Source organism: Cricetulus griseus, chromosome 3, assembly GCF_003668045.3.
Source record: "Cricetulus griseus strain 17A/GY chromosome 3, alternate assembly CriGri-PICRH-1.0, whole genome shotgun sequence".
In the NCBI taxonomy this organism is placed as follows: domain Eukaryota; kingdom Metazoa; phylum Chordata; class Mammalia; order Rodentia; family Cricetidae; genus Cricetulus; species Cricetulus griseus.
The window spans coordinates 79901480-79922723 of record NC_048596.1 but is presented as its reverse complement, the minus strand read 5'-3'; the positions used below and the strand labels follow the sequence as shown (position 1 = coordinate 79922723).

The following is a 21244-nucleotide window of genomic DNA, read 5'->3' as shown; positions in this document are numbered from 1 at the left end:
ATTGTTTTCTAATTGGTTATAACATTTTTCAATTAATAGTTTCAAAACAAATTGTTAATATGACTGTATAAAGTGAACATAATTTTCTTCACTTGTATTTTTGTTATTGAGCAAGTTTATCAAAATAAATTGTCTACTAAAGAAACTAAAAAGGCTTCTATTACTTTTAATAAGCTTTGATTTTAAATGTTTATTTCTAGGGATGTAGCTCTCCCAGGCTGTGTGTTCAATCCCCAGCACTGAATAAACCAGATATAGTGGTACTTGCCTGTGATTCTAGCACTCAGTAGGTAGATTCAGGAGGATCAGAAGTTCAAGGTAATCCTAAAGGATATGGGAAGTTTGAGGCCAGCCTGTCTCAAAACAAATAACAGCCTTGTAGTGCTTTCACATGTTCACAGAGACCTTGACTCTTGGTTGACTTTGTTGTTAGCATTGTGTGTGAGGGAGTCCCCTCTCTTGCACTTCCACTCTTAGCTCACCTTTAGTCAACAAGAGTTGTAATTTGAATGAGAATGTCCCCCATAGTCTCAGATATTTGAATGCTTGATCCATTTGAATGAGAATGCCCCCCATAGACTCAGATATTTGAATGCTTGGTCCCGAGTTGGTGGCTGGTTGGTCAAGTTTAAGGGGTGTGGCCTCATAGAGGAAATATGTCACTGGGGGTGGGCTTTCAGATTTCAAAGCCACTGCTATTCTCAGTTCTTGCAGCCTCCAGCTGTCATGTCTGCTGCTTACTGCCATGCTTTGCTGTCATAACTGACTCATACCCCTCTGAAACCATAAGCCAAACAAACTCTTCCTTCTCTAAGTTGCTTTAGTTATTATGTTTTACCACAGCAACAGAAAAATAACAGTACAGTTATCATTAATATTCTAAGACATGAATTAAGTCAGTTTTCTAGTAAAATAATGTGCCCCTTTCTCTGACACTTTTTTCATACTGCTTCAATATTTAGTATTAGTTGTATATGATAGATTTGTTTGCCCATTAAAGCAGCTCGCTCTCTTGCATTGCCTTGCAGGTTTTTGTTTGTTTTTGTTTTTATTTATTTATTTTTTTTGTTCAAATGCAGTTGAAGAACCAAAGATCTTTTGGATGATCCATAATTGTCTTTGGGTAAAAGTTGCTCTGCACATCTAAAGATTTGACCAGCTCACCTCCTACATACTTGACTTAGTAATGTGGTTAGTGACTAGCAAGATGGACTTACTAGTTGGAATGTCACCTTACGTTGATCATTCTAATACCGTTGCTTGAGCCATCAGCAATTTCCACAAGTCTAAGCTGACATACAAGGGTTTTCTTTTTAATGACTCCGTGTGTGTGTGTGTGTGTGTGTGTGTGTGTGTGTGTGTGTGTGTGTGTGTGTGTGTGTGTGTCTCCAGCCCATCTCTCCAAGGGGCTGGAGAGATGGCTCAGTGGTTAAGAGCACCTTCTGCTTTTGCAGGGGACCAGGACCTACATCAGGCAACTTACAACCACCTGTAACTTCAGCTCCAGAGATCTGATACCCTCTCCTGACCTCCATGGGCACTGTACACACATGCATAATGACAGGCACACACATTTACTTAAATAATAAATAAAAATACTTTTTTTTTAAAGCCCAGGAGTATTGAACATGATTAAGTGCCCACTCATAACCCATCTTCCTGAGAACCACTGTTAATAGCTTATTGGGTATTTTTTTTCTCCCGTTTAAAAAAAGTTTCTTTTTTAAATAGTTATTCTTAGTTTCTTACATATACACAATATATCTTGATCCTACCGACTCCTAATTCCTCCCACTCTCCCAGACCCGTCCCATGTGCCCTTCCCACCTTCACATCTTTGTAAATTTTTCTTCCAGTTCATCTCAAGTCTAGTTGCTACTGCCAGTATCACAAGGGCAACCTACAGCAATCACACCTCTGATAAAAATTGCTATCCATCCTCCACAGCAATCAACGCCTCAGCTAAGATAAAGGGACTTTGTTTTTACAGATAAATTCACTGTTGTCAAAGTAAGGCCTCATGATTTAGTGGGTACTCCAGCAGGCATTTTACAGCTGCCCAGCTTAACAATGAGAGGTGGTCTGTTTGTTTTTGTTTGGGGGTTTGTTTGTTGTTTTGTTTGGGTGATTGGTTTGAGTTGGGGGGGTGGTGAGGGTTTTTTTGTTTTGTTTTTGAGACAGTAGCTCTGGCTGTCTTGGAATTCTGTAGACCAGGCTGGCTTCAAAATGAGAGATCAGCCTGCCTCTGCTTTCCAAATATTGGAATTAAAGGTGTGCATCACTACTCCCAGATGAGAGGTAATATTTTACACAAACACACATTTACATTCATATGCTAAGACTTTTCTAGGTGGCATCCCATCTTATAATACCTGTGTACACACATCATTTCCCTCTGTAGGTTATTTCTCCATTGAGGGATTTGGTGAGGTTTTGTTGTTTTTGAAGGATTTTGAGGCTTATTGTTTAATTTTTTGCTCCTTAAAGAATGCTGCTGTATATTCCAATTACAAAACAATTTACCAAATACCAAAATAACTTGACAGTCTACCAGTCTATTAAGGCAAGTCATACTTTTGCAGAATGCTGTGGTAGAATAATGGCACTCAGTATGTTTAGGGAAAGAAAGTAACAAAATCATGCAGTCTGTGCTTTTCTGTGTCATCTTCACCCTCTTCCTGTGCAGTAAGAGGAGGGGCTCTATAGGCTGAGAACTGGGGGTCCGAACAATTAAAGTTGTCCAAGCTCTATAAGTAGTAATGGGTATAAATCTGGGTTTCAATCCAGGTTCCCTGACTTCAGATTTAGGACTCCTGCTGTCTCACATTGCTGGTTTGGCTAGTGCAAAGGAAATAAAAATAGCTGTCCCAGTTGCATGATTCCTTGGCTCTAGCATTAGAAGCTAAATCTATGGTTTGCTTCTAGACACAGAATGAAGAGAACCACAAAAGCTGGCCCCTGCTTAAAAGTTGCTCCCTACTAAGAGCACCTGGTCAATATTGTCTACTTTGTTCAAAGAATAAATGGAACAATATGTAGGGAGACACCGTAAAGACCACCCATTGGTTTCTAGGGCTTTCTCAGGATTTGAACCCTTAGGAAAACATCTCCAAAGAGGTTGCTTCCCATTCTCTTCCAAGGGCTTAAATATTAGCCATACTCTTCTTCCCTAGAGCTGGGAAATGTATTAGTTACTGGGGTATACAAATCGTGTAGACATCCATGGACCTCTCAACTGTTTGTCAGCTGTCCACACATTACAGATGAGACTTCAGTTGTCCCATGCCAGGTGGTACAGTGGCTTCTTCTACCCATCTCACACATGGGGTGTGACAGACTGGTGAGCTAGGAACTCCCATGCCTCTGGACTGTCCCTGGTACATCAAGGACTCATCTCCTCTTAGATCTCACCATCTCACCAAGGTGTTGCAGTTACCAAGCATGAAGCAGAACTCTACCCCTTCTAGTTTTCTTATTCTAGTTTCTTGGTTTCTGGCTTCTTGGTTTTCCTCAGAGACATTTGGATCTCTCATAGTCAAAAAGCAAAAAAACAGGGCTTGAGAGATGGCTTAGTGGTTAAGAATACTGGCAGCTCTTCCAGAGGATCCATCCCCAGTACCCACATGGCAGCTCACAACTGTAAGTCCAGTTCCAGGGGATCTGACATCTTCACACCAATGCACACAAAATAAAGTTTATAAATTATTTTTTTTTAAAGAAAGCAAAAAACAGAGGGAAGATCTGGCTCTAGTTAAGAGCACTTGCCGTGCAACCATGAGGACCTGAGCTCAGTTCTCAGTACCCAGGAAATAAGCCAAGTGTGTGCTATCCTTCCTGCCTATAAACCCTAGTGCTATAGGGGACATGTGCGCATGCATCAGCCACACTCAAAGGCATGTGTGCATGCATCAGCCACACTCAAAGGCATGTGCGCATGCATCAGCCACACTCAAAGGCATGTGCGCATGCATCAGCCACACTCAAAGGCATGTATGCATGCATCAGCCACACTCAAAGGCATGTGCGCATGCATCAGTCACACTCAAAGGCATGTGCGCATGCATCAGCCACACTCAAAGGCATGTATGCATGCATCAGCCACACTCAAAGGCATGTGTGCATGCATCAGCCACACTCAAAGGCATGTGTGCATGCATCAGCCACACTCAAAGGAATGTGCGCATGAATCAGCCACACTCAAAGGCATGCGCGCATGCATCAGCCACACTCAAAGACATGTGCGCATGTATCAGTCACACTCAAAGGCATGTGTGCATGCATCAGCCACACTCAAAGGCATGTGCGCATGCATCAGCCACACTCAAAGGCATGTGCGCATGTATCAGCCACACTCAAAGGCATGTGTGCATGCATCAGCTACACTCGCACAAAGGCAAAAAGCAAAACTTCTGAAAAATGGGGACTGAAGGGGTGGCTCAGAGGATAAGAGCACTGACTGCTCTTCCAGAGGTCCTGAGTTCAATTCCTAGCAACCACATGGTAGCTCACAACCATCTGTATTGAGATCTGGTTCCCTCTTCTGGTGTGCAGATATACATGGAAGCACAACGTTGTATACATAATAAATAAATAAAATCTTTAAAAAAGACATTAAAAAAAAACTTCTGAAAAATGATCTCTTTTTTCAGATCATGTGACTTATGACTAATCCAACCTGGCCGAAGAGCTGGACCACAGCTCCTCTAACAGTAGTCAGTCATAGGATTGGTTCAGGAAGCATGATGGCATGTGACCAAGGAGCCAAGCTAAGGACTTAGCTGGAGTTCCTGGGAGGAAAGTTATTTCACTGTTGCTAAGTTGCTAGGGGAGAAATAAGTGCCGCTGTGTCCAGATTTTCCAGCCACACCTGAGGAGCCATCACAGAAGAAAGGGGGCTGAGCCATGAAGACAGTTTTGCTAACATCATAGTAGCCAAAGCCAGAACTGTCTGCACTTCTGTATGACTTACACAAATAAGTCACACACATACACACCAACACACCCCGCTTAGCCAGTTTGAGTTAGTTTCTGTCTCTTAATTAAAAGGAACTGGATGTGCTCCCACCTTCCTCTTGACACTAAAAACATTCTTTACCTCCACTCCTTTGGCATGTCACTCTTGGTCAGCTCTGGCTTTTAAAAGCAATTGGCAGCTGGAGAGATGGCTCAGAGGTTAAGAGCACTGACTGCTCTTTCAGAGGTCCTGAGTTCAATTCCCACTGACCACATGGTGGCTCACAACCATCTATAGTGGGATATGACGCCCTCTTCTGGTATGCAGATGTACCTGCAAACAGAATACTCACATTAAAAAAATACACAAAATTTTAATCTGGGCAGTGGTGGTGCACACCTTTAATACCAGCACTTGGGAAGCAGAGGCAGGTGAATCTCTGTGAGTTTGAGACCAGCCTTGTCTACAAGAGCTATTTCCAGGATAGCCTCCAAAGCCACAGAGAAACCCTGTCTCGAAAAACCCAGAAAAAAAAAGTACACAAAATTTTAAAAAGCAACTGACTTCATGTTGCTGCTTAACTCCACAAGTATCTGTTCTTTGGTTTGAAGTAAAGGAAAATACAAGTTAATCTCTCAAAAATACATCCTGCCATAGCCTGGAGATAATGTTACCTTAAAAAACCAGAGACAGATAAATGGATCCTGACCAGCTCCCAAGAACTAATGGTAGGAAAACAGATACACCTATTTAGACAGTGTGTGTACACGGCTTTAATCCCAGCACTCAGGAGGCAGAGGTGGATGGATCTCTGAATTCAAGGCCAGCCTGGTCTACAGAGTGAGTTCCAGGACAGCCAGGGCTGTTACACAGAGAAAAACACTATCTCAGGGAGCAGGGTTGTATACCACTGCTGTGCTTTGACACCTTACAAGAGCCACATTCTAAAGAACTATACTGCTGGGTGTGGTGTACCTACAGTCCCAAGAGTTGGGAGGCCAAGGCAGGAATGACAAATGTTAGTGGCTGCACTTCAAGAGCCTGTCTTCTAAAGAAATAAAAATAATTAAAAATGCCAGGATAGGCTCCAAAGCTACACAGAGAAACCCTGTCTCGAAAAACCAAAATAAATAAATAATAATAATTAAAAGGCCTCACTCACAGCTTTCGAGGACCTCTCTGTTGGTCTGTAAACCTTCTTGGCTTTGTAGCACAGGTGTATCCAGTATGTGCTGTGTAAGCTCAGGTAAAAGCAAGCAACAGGAGTTCTCAGTATTGGGTTTTCCTTGAAATGAAAAATAATAATAATAATAAAGTAAAAAAAAAAAACCTGTGAATCTCAGAAACAAGGGAGATGAAGGAAGTAGATTACCTGTCTGGGACCCTTCTGGTTCAAAAAAATGATGCTGCAAAATTAGCCAACTTCCACTCAGGATTTTTCTTTTTCTCCTCCCCCTCTTCCTTCACCTTCCACCCCCAGTATTTGGAGACAGAGTCTTACTGTGTACAACTGGCCTTGAATTTGAGATTCTGTAGCCTTGGCCTCCCACCTAGGATTCTCCTCAAGGTGAGTACATGGGCCGGCCTCTCACCTCTGTTCACAGCCCACTGTGTGCTCATGGCCCTGTGAGTCCCTCTCTCTTTGTGACCTGCCCTTTACCTGCCTTGTTGGCATCAGCAGAGCACTGCATATCCTGGATTTACACAGGGCATTTGCAGCCCAGAGAACCTGACAATCAGTCAACAGTTTCTGTTTGGGAAGTTTGGTTGCTGACCTGGCCTGGAGTGAACAACTGAAAGACAAAGTCCCCAAGCAGGAGTTCCAGCTTCTAAAGTGAAAGGTTTGGGGGAAATGAAGACCGACTAAGAATGACTGGGATCATTAAGAGCTTAGCCACTTAAACTGCCTGGGGGACACTGGGTGGATCCCCTCTGTCAGCAGCCTCTGTAGAAGGATTCAGAGGAGTCAAGAGCTGGTTACATCACAATCACTTGAGGCCATTGTTAAAAGGTCCTGTTGCCACATTGTACAGTTCTGGGCCACTCCACTAAATGAGATCGGACAACCCAGGTGATTCCTCTGAGTCCCTGGGTTTAGGAACGCTGGAGTGAATGACCTCAATAGCACCTTGCACAGGAGTCACTGACTGTGGGTGGTGCTGGGCCTGGTGTGAGCGGAGGCTGCCAAATCTCTCTCCCTGGGCTTGTTCTCAATTCTCTGGGGAACTGAATATGAAAGCTCTTGGGCTTCCCTTGTATCTTCCTCAATTTCTGCCACAAGCTGCAGGGCTCTATTGGCCTAAACCATAGAGTGGGCTGACCCAGATGTCCCAAAGGTAGAAAAGCAGATCATGCCCTGCCTTTATAGGAGGAAGAAATTCGGGGTTAACCTAACAGAGGGGCATATGACAGCTTGGGAGCCCTTTCTTCCCTGGGGTGAGCAAGCTCTTTGCCTTTCCTGGCCCTAGCTGCTGTGGTGCAGCCTGTTACCTTGGAGACAGCTAACACTTATCTCACAGGCAAGTGGCACTGTAGAGTTGTTTGGAGAAGCTTGGAGCAAGAATTGGGAGCCAGGAGAAGAGGTGTCTTGCTGTGCCTTCTCCCAAGGATGAAGACATAAATGAAGAAATGTAGACGGAGGTGAGTGTCATATGGACTGGCAAGTGGGAAGAGTGAGTGGTTACACATTGGCCAAAGGGGAAGATTTGTGTGCTAGGTGCTGGGGCTCTGGCGGATAGCAAGGCAACTCGATACAGGACAGTGCAGGGAAAGCAGGACTTCACTGTGGGGCTAGGGGTGACAAATAGGATTCTGAGGTTTCTTGGCAGACAGAGGGAGTACAGTGCACAAGCAGGGGTTGCCAGGGAACGGAGAAGGGTGAGTGGGGAGGTGAAGAAGCAAAGAATGGATTCTGAAGGGACTGCAAGCCTTGGTTTCAGCACCCAGGAACTTGGCAGGGTTTGGGGCAAGAGCATCGGGGAAGTGCATATGGCTCACTCTGGTAACATGGATTGCACAGGAGCACTAGGAGTAACTGCAATTAAAAAAGCAAGCCCTGGGCTCTGGAGAGAGAGCTTGGCAGGTAAGAGGACCTAGGTTCAGTGTCCAGCACCCACATGGCAGCTTACAACTCTCTGTAACTCCAGTTCCAGGGGATCCATTTTCTCTCTTCTGACCTCCTTCAGGACCAGGCAAACATGTACATGGCAGGCAAAATGCTCAAACCAATCATTTTTTTTTTAAATTAGATCATACGAGCCAGGCAATGGTGCCACACACTTGTAATCCCAGCAGTCAGGAGGCAAAGGCAGGAGGATCTCTAAATTCGAGGCCAACCTGATCTCCAAAGTGAGTTCCAGGACAGCCAGAGCTGTTACACAGAGAAACCCTGTCTTAAAAAACAAACAAACAAACAAAAACTTAAATCATACACATGAATAAAATATTTAAATCTACAACAGCAAAACAAGCTCTGAACCAGTGAGATTGCTCAGCAGATAAAGGCACTTGCCACCAACCTGACAGCCCAACTTTGATTCCTGGGACCCACATGGTAGAAGAACTCAAACTTGTCCTTCAACCACAGGTACACACACACACACACACACACACACACACACACACACACACACACACAACCTGTACACATACACATACACCAAACAAATACATAGATAAGTGTAAAAATATAAGTCCTGCAGATGGCCTTTCATGAATAAATATTTGGGAGCATCCTAGATTCAGCTGTTAACCAATTGGGAAGTTAGCTGAAGGCTTTCTTTTGTATAGTAACAATGTGCTTTGACCAAAATGCTAATCTACCCAAGAAATTAGTTCAAACATTGTCCTCTGGGCCCAGCAGCCACCCAGGGCAGTGTATCCCCAAGGCACTCCTTCTGCTGAACTGCATACCTGCATTGATGGAGGATGGTCACAGTGATTGGAAAATGGATGCTGAGACTCATCAATTGGAACCCTCTGACAACAGCCTGCACAGGAAGGGGAAGGGGAAGATGCTGACTGGGGGAGATCCAGGCCACCCACAGAGAGAACAGGAATTTCAACAGCTGTCAAGAGCAGTCCTAGGTCCTCATGAGTTATGAGGATAACTCTTTTATTTATTTTTTATTTTTCCCAAGACAGGGTCTTACTATGTAGCTCTGGCTGTCTTAGAACTCAGTATATAAACCAGGCTAGCCTTGAACTCACAGACACCTGCCTGCCTCTGCTCCCTCCCCACCAATTGCTGGGATTAGAGGCATGTGCCCCTACACCCAACAAGGACAGCACTTTTTAAATGTTTTTTCCTCATGGTTTAAAGATACTTTCTCATTAAAAAAAAAAAAAGTACACTTCAGTGGCCAGTTTGTCCTTGGGGACATCCTGGCATTCTCCTGCATCTGGTGAGCTTTCTCCTTGGATAAGATTTAGGATCAATTACATTACATGCATTGACAGCAAAGGAGCGAGGAGCCTGGAGGGTAGCAGATTCTGTGGATTAAGGGTCAGAACCCATAACCTCACCACCACCACCCCGACTCCCCATTGCTGTGTTATCCTTCTTTAACTCAGTGATCTTGTTGAGCACCTGTTGCGCTCTAGGCATTGCTTTATGCACAGCAGTCTAGTGGTGAACGTCTTAAAGTTCTGCCCTCAAGCGTCTTCAGTGGGAGAAATGGAGCAGACAGTAAACACGAAGGTGAGATCGTGCAACGGTGCAGAGCTGTGCTGCTCCAGTTAGGGGCTCGCAGGCAAGCTTGCGTTTGTACCCATGCCTGAAGAGAAGGCCATGTCTTGTTCATCCCTGTCTCTCCCAGGATCAGCACTCTCTGGCCCCCAAGAGGCACACTACAAAAATACAAGGGATAGATGACTGCTTCCAGTCCCATACTGAAGTGCTCGAATGGGCAGCTCATACTTTAGCAGCTGGTTTTTATCAGCCTGTTACAAACTCCAGTTACCTAGAAAAAGGAGACCCTCAACTGAGAAAATGCCTCAATCAGACTGGCCTGTGGGGACACTTTCTTTGTTAATGATTGATGTGAGAGGGCCCAGCCCACTGTGGGTGGTGGTCCTGGATTGGGTAAGGAAGCAGGCTGAGCAAGAAGCCTTGGAGAGCAAGCTAGTAAGGAGTGTTCCTTCATGGCCCCTGCTTGGGCCCCGGGATTCCTGCCTTGGCTTCCCTGGATGGGCTGGAACCTGTAAACAAACAAAGCTAAAACAAACCTTATCCTTACCCAGGTTGGTTTTGGTCAGAATTTTGTTTGTTCATTTGATTGAAAAAAAAATGCTTTTATTAAGCATAGATTTTTTTCACATACAGTAAAAATATGAATACAGTTTCCCCTCCCTCTACTCCTCCCATTTCCTCCCTGGTCCGTGTTTTTTCACAACAAAGGGGCAAACTAGGGCAGTAGTATTATACATTTCTGTCATATTTGGCATTTGGCAGTGCATTTTCACAAGGTGTCCTCTCACCCTCCCTCCCTCCTCCTCCCCCCTTCTCCCCACCCCTCTCTTAACAGAGGAATTAGAGGGCAGAGTGGTGAGTACAATTCCCATCCTGTTCTCAACTGAAAAACCAGAAGTCCAGGGCCCTTTCTAACACAGTGCATTTGCCCACACAAGTCACCCAGAATCCAGTGGTTTAAGCCTGTTAATTCACTGAAAACTGTTAATCACTCCATAAGGAAAAGGGACCAAGACACTGGAGGTTGCAGGTGCTAGGTTCCAGGGTTCTGGGAGGTTTTCAAAGTCCAAGCCATAGGCAATCTCATTGAGGAGAATCCGCTTTGTCCTGGTGCATCTCAGAAAATAAGCAACCTCTAAGTAAGCCTTAAAGCCCCAAAACGAACTAACAAGCTGCCAGCTGCTAAGGAGACTGCACTGCTCAGCCTCTCACAGCCTGTGTCTCAGTTTGGTGAGGAGGGAGGAAGGACTGTTAATGATCCAGCTTGCTTACTGGGGAGGGTGGAGAAATTAAATGAGAGCCTAAAAGTAGAAAATGAGTGTGTTCTACAAGTGCCTGGTACAGATAGAAATCCAAGCAGCAAGACCCCCATCCCTAATCTCCTCAAAATGTGTTAACCCTGGAGATGGTGCCACACACCTGTAACCCCAGCACACAGAAGGCCAAGGTAGGAAAAATTGCATTTTCAAGGCCAGCCTGGGCTATACACATGATTCTATCTCCTAAACAGTAAAACACAATTCTTGTCTCTCAGCTTCCACTCTTGCGCAACTCACAGTATAAAGACAAGGGTGCCAGATTGTTGGTTTGTTTTGCTTTGGTTGATTGGATTTTTGTTTTTTAAGACAGGTTTTCTCTGTGTAGTCCTGGCTGTCTTGGAACTCAATCTGTAGACCAGGCTGGCTTTGAACTCACAGAGATCTGCCTGCCTCTGCCTCTGCCCCCCAAAGTGCTAGGATTAAAGAGGTGTGCCACCACTCCCTGGCTACAACACCAGTTTTTAAATGTCATACTAGTGACTATGACTCCAAGCTAAAGTGAATGTCCTTAGAAGAAGGGGCATAGGTATATGAAAACCTACATAGAAGGAGGAGTCTGGTCTAGAAAGGAAGGCTGGAGAGTTTCTTAGAGGCCATGGGGACTTAGCTGAACCATCAAAGTCAAGTAATGTGTGGGACAGGGGAAGAATGTTCTAGAGTGCAGTCAGTAACAGGTGAAAAGGTCCCATGGTTAAAGGAACTGTACAGCATTCTAGAACCTCCCGTGGCCATGGCAGGAGAACAGTCATGGGTTGGGAACTAGAGAGAGGTCAGTGGCCAGCATCCCACCCTTGTGGGGTCTGGAAAACCATCCTAAGGGTTTATCTCCATCCAAGAAATAGAGGAAAGCCTTTGGAGTGTGAAGATGGGCGCTAACAGTGAATTCATACTCTTTAAAGAGCCCTCTACCAGCTGGATTGTGGTGGAATATGCCTTTAATCTCAGTACTTGAGAGGCAGAGGCAGGCAGATCTCTGTGAGTTTGAGTCCAGCCTGGACTACAGAACGAGTTCCAGGACAGCCAGGGCTACACACACACACACACACACACACACACACACACACACACACACAAACCTGTTTCAAACAAGCAAAGAGCCCTCTACCTAACAAAGTAGCTAGGCAAACTTGAGGGGATGTAGCCAGGCTAACCATGGTATCCTGCAGCTATCTGTGACCCAGACGTCAGAGGACCTCCACTACTCAAAGAACACCACAGACAAGGAGGCAAGGAGAATGTAAGAGGTGGAAGAAGTGGGGGAGGGTCGTGGAAGATTTTCTCTCAGGTATGATGTAGTTATTGCAACTCTTGAACTCCGCAGCTGTAGTTATTAGTAGGAGACTCCACAATCTTAGGGCCCTCAACACTGTCACAAAGGAGGGAAGGGACATGAGGTCCTACCTTTCCCTGAAGCTGTAAACCCAATTAGTGGTCACTGGGAGAAAAGAAAGATGTATTCCAGTGGTGTAGCCACTGTAAGAGGCCCCTGCTCCTGTGAGCAGCTCTGATTGAACACAGTGGGTTATCAAACTGTAAAAAAGATGACGAACAAAAAGTAAAGACAGCCAGGTGTGGTGGTGCATGTCTTTAATTGCACTTGAGAAGCAGAGGGAGAGGCAGGTGGGTCTCAGAGTTTGAGGCCAGCCTGATCTACAAAGTGAGTTTCAGGAGAGCCAGAGCTTCACAGAGAAACCCTGTCTCTAAATAAATAAATAAATAAATAAATAAATAAATAAATGGCAATGGGACTTGTTGGAAAGAAGGGGATTAGTGGGGGTGGGAAAACTGTCTACAGTTTCAAGCAGAAGAGGGAAGATGAATGCCAAAAGACATTTATAACTGGGTGTGGTGGCTCACATCTTCAATCCCAGTGCTAGGGTGGATCTTTGTGAGTTCAAAACTAGTCTAGTCTATATAGCAAGTTCCAAAACAGCCAAGACTGCACAGTGAGACCCTGTCTCAACAAAACAAAAATTATATACATGTGCGAAAATGTCAAAATCAAACCCATTATTACAAGTAATTATGAAATGCTATTGAAAACCTGTGAAAACAGTGGAGAGGGGCAGAAAATGCCTAAGGAGACCTGGGTATATGGAGATGTTTGGGAGAGGTAAAATTAATGAGATTAGAGAAAGAATTATATATCAGGAATGAGCATCAAGAACAGATTGAAGCTGGGTGGTGGTGGCACAGGCCTTTAATCCCAGCACTCAGGAGGCAGAGACAGGTGGATCTCTGTGAGTTCAAGGCCAACCCGGTCTACTGAATGAGTTCCAGGACAACCTCCAAAGCTACAGAGAAATGGTCATGCAAAACAAAAACAAACAAAGAACTGACTGAGGGTTTTGACTCAAAGATGATGGCTTCTCTAAGCCAGAAGACAGAAGGGGGACAGGTCTGTATGGAATATCACAGCTTCCATTTTGGATGAGGCAAGTTTGAATTCTTCAGCAGAAAAATCCAGTGTCAGTGAACACTGGATGCAAAATACAGCTCTCAACTGAAAGGGAATGAGAGATGGTTTATTCTGAGTGACCATGAGCGACCATGGCCTGCAACAAGGATTCGGGTTATCTGTCTTGAGTAATACATTCCTGTGTGTAAGTGGTTGTTTGGACTTTCACAATCAAAGAATTAGAGTCTTGAGCTAAGGCATTTCCCAATGATATTGGTCCATCAGGTAGGTAGCTTACAACTAAATGAGGAAAACCTATGTCATCAGATAACATTCATAGCTTTTAGGTTTGTGGAAGCTAGTGTTAATCCCACCAAATGAAAGTAAAGATCATTACCTGAACTGGCCAAATTTATAGCAAGCTTTATTATATGTGCACAATATATAGCTAGTCTGGTTACCATCTCTCCGTAAATGTGGGATTTGAGGGGTCAGTTCCAAACTAGGAGAAGTGAGGTTTTATAGCCTGAAACTGCAAGGCTGGGAGGTTTCCAAGGGTTGGGGGATTTTCAGAGGAATTTGGTTACATAGGAGCTTGGCATAGCATCTCAAAATTATTTGGCAGAACATTTTATCAGGGTGGAGGTCAGGGATTAAGTCATATTCCAGAAAATGGATCAAGACATGGTTCAAACTTTTTACAGAAAACAGGAATGACTTGTTTTTACCTCATAACAAGATGGCTTAGAATGAAGTTAGGCTGGTCCATCAGCTAGGAGTCTATTAATAACAGTGTTGTAAAGGGTTTGCCTAGTAATTCAGAGAATGCTAGGTCAGACACAGCAGTGAAGAATTAAGTGAACTAAAGACTGCCCAAAATAATTTGATTTTAAATCTGATTTTAAATTTCAGCCTTTCTAACTCTCCACAGCCGCAAGTTCTGATCAGTCCAATCAGCCTTGGAAAGTCTCTAACAAAGGTGTGGTTTGGGGATGAGGGATGGGAGTAGGGAATGGGGCTGGTGGGGAGGGGGGAATCTTCAGTTCAGATTATAAGATCTGGAGTTATAGTGAGAGGTCTGAGTTCTTGCTGTACTGTGAGAGTCCCTGAGGGGTGGGTACTGTTCAAATCTTGAACATGTGTAAGATTGCCCAGGAAGAGCAGAGGCAAGAGAAGAGTGGCCTGGTTAGTTTCATGTCAACAGGACACAACCTAGTATCATCTGGGAAGAGGGACACTAAATTGAGAAAGAAAAAAAAAAAACATAAGATTTGCCTGCAGGCAAGACTATAGGTCATTTTCTTGACTGATGATTGATGTGAAAGGGCCCAGCTCACTAGGCATGGTGCCACTCTAGGGATAGTAAAGATCCTGGATAGTAAAGAAAGCAGGCTGAACAAGCCACAGGGAACAAGCCAGTAAGCAGCGTTCCTCCATGGCCTCTGCTTTCGTTCCTGCCCCAGGTTCCCGCCTTGAGTTCCTGTTGCGACTTCTCTCAGTGATGGCTTATGATCTGAGAGTTGTACGATGAAATAAACCCTCTCCTCCCAAGTTGCTTTTGGTCATGGTGTTGTATCACAGCAGTAGAAACCCTATGACAAGGATGGTGTGTACTCCTTAACCTCAGAGAACATCATTTAGAAGGTACAGAGCAACGAGCCTGGGAAGGGGCAGGCAAGGAGTGGAGATGCTCTAGAGAAAGTCTCCATGGAAACTGTGTGAGGGAGTGATCTTCACCCACTTTCCTATACACACCTTTCTGGTCTGGGTATATGTGCTAGGCCCTCCACTCTGAAGTCCCAAGTTCCTAAGAAAGGATCTGGTTGTTCAGCCTTAAATAACTGTGCACACCTGTCTTAGGGTTTGTTCAGCTCATGCTTCCACATAAGAAGACAGGACAGGAACTCAAACAGGGAAGGGACCTGGAGGCAGGAGCTAACGCAGAAGCCATGGAGGGTGCTGCTTACTGGCTTGTTCCTCATGGCTTGCTCAGCCTGCTTTCTTATAGAACCAGGACCACCAGCACAAGGATGGCCCCACCCACAATGGGCTGGACTCTTCCCCCATCAATCACTTATTAAGAAAATGCCCTATAGGTAATTGTATACAGCCCAATCTTATGGAGGCATTTTCTTTGTTGAGGCTTCCTCCTCTCAAGTGACTTTAGCTTGTGTCAAGTCGACATAAAACTATCCAGCCCAACTACTGATTTGGTAAACTGTAGTTTGTACACACTGGGAATTCACTCACAGAGAACATAGCTTCCTCTGGATGTTTCCCCTTCTCTTGAAATCCCTGTATTCTGGCCTGGCAGTCTTGTGTTCCATTCTTGGACATTGAGCTCTTCTCATGCAGGATCTTGCTGCTCCCCTGTCTCTTCCATCCCTTAGCATGTCCTCTCCCTTGTCATCCTTCAAGGTCTGAGTTCAGAAGACACCCTTTTAGATTCCTTTCCTGTAAAAGATGATCCTATTCCTGGCAACTTGTTGCTTGCTTTGTAGCATTTTCTAGTTTGTAACTACTGATTTTTTTAAAAAATATATATATTTTAATGGAAATAGAACTATGTCACTTTCCCCTTCCCTTTCCTTCCTCCAGCTCCTCAGCTACCATCCATCCAATGTTTTCTATGCCCCATCAAGTCAATAGCCTCCTTTTATTACTATTGGTGTGTGTGTGTGTGTGTGTGTGTGTGTGTGTGTGTGTGTGTGTGTACATGCACGTGCACGTGTGCAGACACAAATATATAAACAACTGGCTGAATCGTTTTTGTTGTGCGTATGTGGTTTCAGGGTTCACTCCTCTACACTGGCTAGCCGATAAGGAGGCTCATCCCTGGGAGAGGCTGATTCTCACTCTTCAGGCAGTCATTGGTTGCCTGTAGTTCTTTATCTAGGGGTGGGACCTCTCAGACTTCTCCCTCCTCCATGTTAACATGTCCACTGATATTGCCATTGTTCTGCTCTTGTTTAGAGAGACTGTTTCACACTGACTTTCTGATATCCTGGCTCTTACAATCTTTCCACTACCTCTTCCATAGTGTTCCCTGAGTCGTAGGTGCAGGAACTGTGATATAGATGTAACCACTGGGGGCTAGGATCCCATGATAGGTTCATTTCTGCATTGTGTCCAGTAGTAATGTCCTGTGTTGGTCTCCATCTACTGTAAAGCAAAGCTTCTTTATAAGGGTGGTAATTACACTTATCTGTGAGCATAAGGATAAGATTTAGAACATACTAAGGAGTTATGCTTGTCTAGCAAAGTGGCAGTAGTATATTCTTGTTTGAGGTCCATGACCTCACTAGCCCCAGGAAGCTGGCTAGCTTTCCATAACCAGGCCTGATTTCTGTCCTGTTGAGTGGGCCATGAAGTCCAATTAGACAGCTACCGGTTGTCATCAACACATGAGCGCTATTTATTGTACTTTCATGGACATCTTTCCATGCTGGTCATTGTTGTGGTTCATAGGTATTGCAGCCAAGTAGAACTGTTTGATTGTTTCCTTCCCTTGGCATCTTGCATAGTATTTTATGGAAACTAGATTGTAGGAAAGAGGCTTTCAGGTCAGACCAAGCTGGAATCATTCAAGTCCCATGTCCTAAGTGTGTATGTCTTCAGCACTAGGAGCCCACTCTCCACCACTAAGAAGCAACCAAGGGCCTCTGTATTGTTGGGGAGTCACTTGGACAACTGTAACCAACCATTCAAAGGGAAGTTTCTCATACCTGGTACGGGGGAGGGGAGAGGAGGTTTGAGTCTATGGTTCTTGTGGGGAACATTGTCAGCCCAAGTGACACACATGTCAGACATATATAATGTATAATTTTAAGTAAATGTAAAATAATTTGATTCCTTGAGAATTTGTCAAACAACATTGGTAACCTTAGTTTGTTTGCTCTTTGTCCCTTCCCTATTGACCTCCCTCTCTGTACCTATTCACTTTTTGGTATTTATTTATTTGAATGTGTCTGAATGTGTGTGTATCATACCAGTGCACATGCATGTGGAAGTCAGGACAACTTTCAGGAGTCTGTCCTCTCCTCCCATGTAGATTCTGAAAATCAAACTCATGTTGTCAGACTTGGTGGCAAGTACCTTTACCCACTGGGCTGTCTCATCAGCCCCCTGCTAATGTTTTTAATAGCAGTTTCCTCAACAAGAATAGAAGCTCTGGGGCTGGAGAGATTAAGAACACTCAGAGGTTAAGAACACTTGTTGCTCTTACAGAGTATGAGTTCAGTCCCCAGCACCCACAGGACAGCCTAAAATCATCCATGATTCTAGTTGCATGGGATCCAGGCCCCAGTGGGCACCAGGTATATATGTAGGTGACCTGCATATAAGTAGGCAAAACACTCAGACACACAATTTTTTTTTAAGGAATAGAAACAGCAAGGACAAAGACAATGTCTATCTCAGTGATTCTCAACTGGGGACAATTGTGAACGCTGGAGACTTGTCTAGGTTATTTGTGTTGTCAAAATGAAGGAAACAAGGGGCAACTGGCTGGTGGAGGCCAGAGATGTCATTGTATACCCTCCACAACAGAACTATTCACCCAAATACCAGAAATGCCAAGGCTAGCTGATCATGGTGGTGCATGCCTTCGATCCCAGCATTCAAGAGGGGAGGGGTAGACTTCTGAGGCCAGCCTGGTCTATGTCATTAGACATAGACTAGAGAGAACTTGTCTCAGAAGAAATGAAGTGCAAAGGGAGTGCTTGTCATCTTGTTGACTGATATGCTCTCAGCATGGAGCACAGAGCCTTGCAGCCAGCAGGTGCTCCAGGAGTGTTCAGTGCACCCAAGAGCTGGACAAATCCAGGGAATGTTGTCTAAAGGTTGGTTTAGATTCTTGCATTGGTCAGGAGAGGAATTTAGGTGGTCTCAGGATGACAACTCAAAGGAGTCATGTCTTCCACAGTCGGGGTAATACATTCCTGGGAAATCCCTGATAAATTTGATTCTCTGGTTTTCTGAATGAAAACAGCAGCAAGAGTTTGCTCATGAGAATTGAGGGGGAATGAACCTTGATGAGAGATCAGATAAATGGCCATTGCAACATCTTACATAGACTGGGGCTTTTGAGATGAATATAAAGTATAAAAAAATCTTACAAGCCACATTTTTTATCAAAAATCTGTAGGAATCCTTTCAGTTTCAACACAGAACTAAAAATGTTTCTGGATGTTTTTAGGAGCTGAGGATTTGGGCGGGCTGTGGGGGCACACTCACATGGTGAGGTGACATGATGCTGAGGACTGATCAAATCACTTTGTTTTGTAGCATGGACAGGGACAGTGACAGAGATCCACAGAAGCAACAGAACCAGAAGGCCATGAATGCACTTGCCCAAAATCCACACAATGGATTTCTGGTTACACATATTAACCAGACCCAGGACCTACTGGTAAGAACCATAGAGCTTCCCTTCACCAGTGCCGTTTTCAAATCCATAGCCAGGGGATGTGGAATGTACTGAACTCTTTCTTCCAGTAGGACCCAGTACTGTAAATGTGATGAGGCCCTAGGTTTATAACTGAATGTGGAGTTTTAGTATTAGCCATAGAGCTCTCTGGCCTCCAGGAACATCATTAGATATGTAGCAGCATGTGAGGGTCCTGGTTTCATTGTCAAAGCCTGAAGTCTAAAGCATCGGATTCAAAAGCTCCCCTTGCTGAGATTTTCTTGTAGGAGTCCCTAAGACCTAGGTCCTGAAGTCCACTTCAGGAGGTGCTGTGGGGACAGGAGTCAGGGCAGATAGCTTAAGGAAAGAAAGAAGCAGCTCCACATTGGTTTCTGGCTCACTCTGTGTAGAAGTGAACCATCTTCCTACAATCACACATGACTCAGAATTCTTTCTACCATGGAAGCAATTGTCCTTACAAGTTGTGAGTGCAAGGCAGCCAGCAGCCATCTGCTGGTAAATCCACACTAGACTATAAATAGGATACCAGTCGGGACATCCAGCCTTATAGTTATAATACCAGCAATTAACCAGAAAAATGGTCAACTTCTAATTTTCCCAAGTTTGGGCATTTATGAGACAACAAATTTAATTAAACAGAACAAGGAAACCAAGCATGGTGTCACAGACCTATAATCCCAGCACTCTAGAGGTAGAGGCAGGAGGATCAGGAGTTCAAGGCCAACCTCAGCTCTCTACTGTATAGTGAGATTGAGGCCAGCCTGGGATGGCCTTTCTAAAAAGGAAAAGGGGTGGGGTGGTGAGGAACTATGGGTAGTTCTAAGAAGAAATCATTCAGTGATATCAGTTGTCAATGACGTGGGTCTTTGTTTCATCTGATTTCATATCAGATCAACTCACTTTCCAGGCGTGGGATGTGCCTGTCCTACCTTTATCAGTTACAGACAGGTCTCTTGTGTCTCCTCTCAGAGCAGTGAGAGTTCTGATTGCCCAACACTGAACTTTGTGTGTTCTCCATGTAAAGTGTCCACTTTAGAGACACAAGGTCCCATCCTAACCAAGAAGCTCTTTGCAGTTGATAACCACAGGCAAAGGGGAAAACAGTTTCTCCAATGGAGTATCACTGGGTGTGTCAACCACACTCTAGGGGCCAACACAAATGGAACTTGATTTTTTTTGTAGAATTTTTTTGTTTTGTTTGGGCATTTTTTTTTGTCTTAATGATTTCTTGTTTGCTTGTTTTGATTTTCATTTTTGTAGGAGTTTTCTGAGAGAGGAGAAGGAGCAAGAGAGAGAACGTAAATTTGGGGAGAAGATCTGGGAGGAGTTTGGGCATGGGAAAAATATGATCAAAATATATTGTATGAGCTGGGCATGGTGGCACACACCTTTAATCCTAGCACTCAGGAGGCAAAGTCAGGTGAGTTCAAGGCCCAGCCTGGTGTGCATAATGAGTTCCAGGACAGCCAGGACTACACAGAGAGACCCTGTCTCAAACAACAATATGTAGATTTACAAGATAAATATAATGTGGAAAGTTTTATATGTGTGTGTGTGTGTGTGTGTGTATTTATATATGTGTATATGTGTATATGTATATATGATTTTAAAATGAAAAGTGCCCACTTTAACAGAAGAGCAGTAGGACCTTCAGTCATAGCAATGTATGTAGGAATGGACTTTCAGATATTTGTAGAGCAAAAGCCACAGCCTAAAGCGTACGTGACACACCATTTCAAGTGCAAGATGGGAAAAGGGTGCATGACATGGTGTCCTGGAAGCGAACAGTGCCACCTAGTGGTCATATAATACAGAGCCTAATTTCCTGAAGCTTAAGGCTAGGACTGTGATCTCTGGCACTAAGCCTCTCAAAGGAAAGAAGGGTATTCTTAGGACTGAATCACACAATGAGAAAGTCTCTCATGCAGACAACTGAAGTTTATGCTCATTCAGAGATGCCATGAAGTGTTTTGGTTACAAGCTTGACTTGATATAGCTTTCCAATGAATCCCAGATCCACCACCATCATTAACTGTGTGACCTTGAACAAATGACTCTGTGACCTTGGGCAAAAGTTCTCTGTGCCTCAGCTTCCTTGTCAGAAAAGTGATGGTCTCCTGGGATTACATAATTTTACTACACAGAAGAGAAAGTGTTCCACATATCCTAGGCTCTATGTTACTGTTTTCAGTCATTAGGAGTGTGTGTTTTCACACATCCTGAGCACCTGCTAATTTCCTTTTGAAACTAGACAGAACCAGACTTAGGGAAGAACACAAAGTGAGTGACACTTTGGAGCTGGACTATATTAGCAGTCTTTTATCTTCCCCATCTTTGTTTTATGCCAACCCTCTGCTTACAACCAAATGAGAGTGCAAAGAAGAACCGTTTGAGAACTGTAGAGGAGCTCAAGATCATGCTCTGTGCCCTGGCCTCACACTGCCCCGTGCACAGC

At 44.3% G+C, this 21244-nt stretch overlaps 1 protein-coding gene across 9 annotated transcripts in view; it reads left to right on the top strand.

The window, feature by feature from the left end:
- Positions 1-21244, top strand: part of Vwa3a (von Willebrand factor A domain containing 3A) — a 133467-nt gene that overhangs the window by 60166 nt on the left and 52057 nt on the right. For 5 of the 9 annotated variants that reach the window (XM_035442252.1, XM_035442251.1, XM_035442254.1 and 2 more), the window contains exon 3: positions 18648-18771. In XM_035442252.1, the coding sequence (XP_035298143.1) occupies positions 18648-18771 (124 nt within the window). Of the gene's footprint in view, positions 1-6434; positions 6522-6635; positions 6796-7473; positions 7595-14292; positions 14341-18647; positions 18772-21244 lie in introns of those variants that run through there. The other 4 variants (XM_035442257.1, XM_035442256.1, XM_035442258.1 and 1 more) reach the window with 4 other exon arrangements.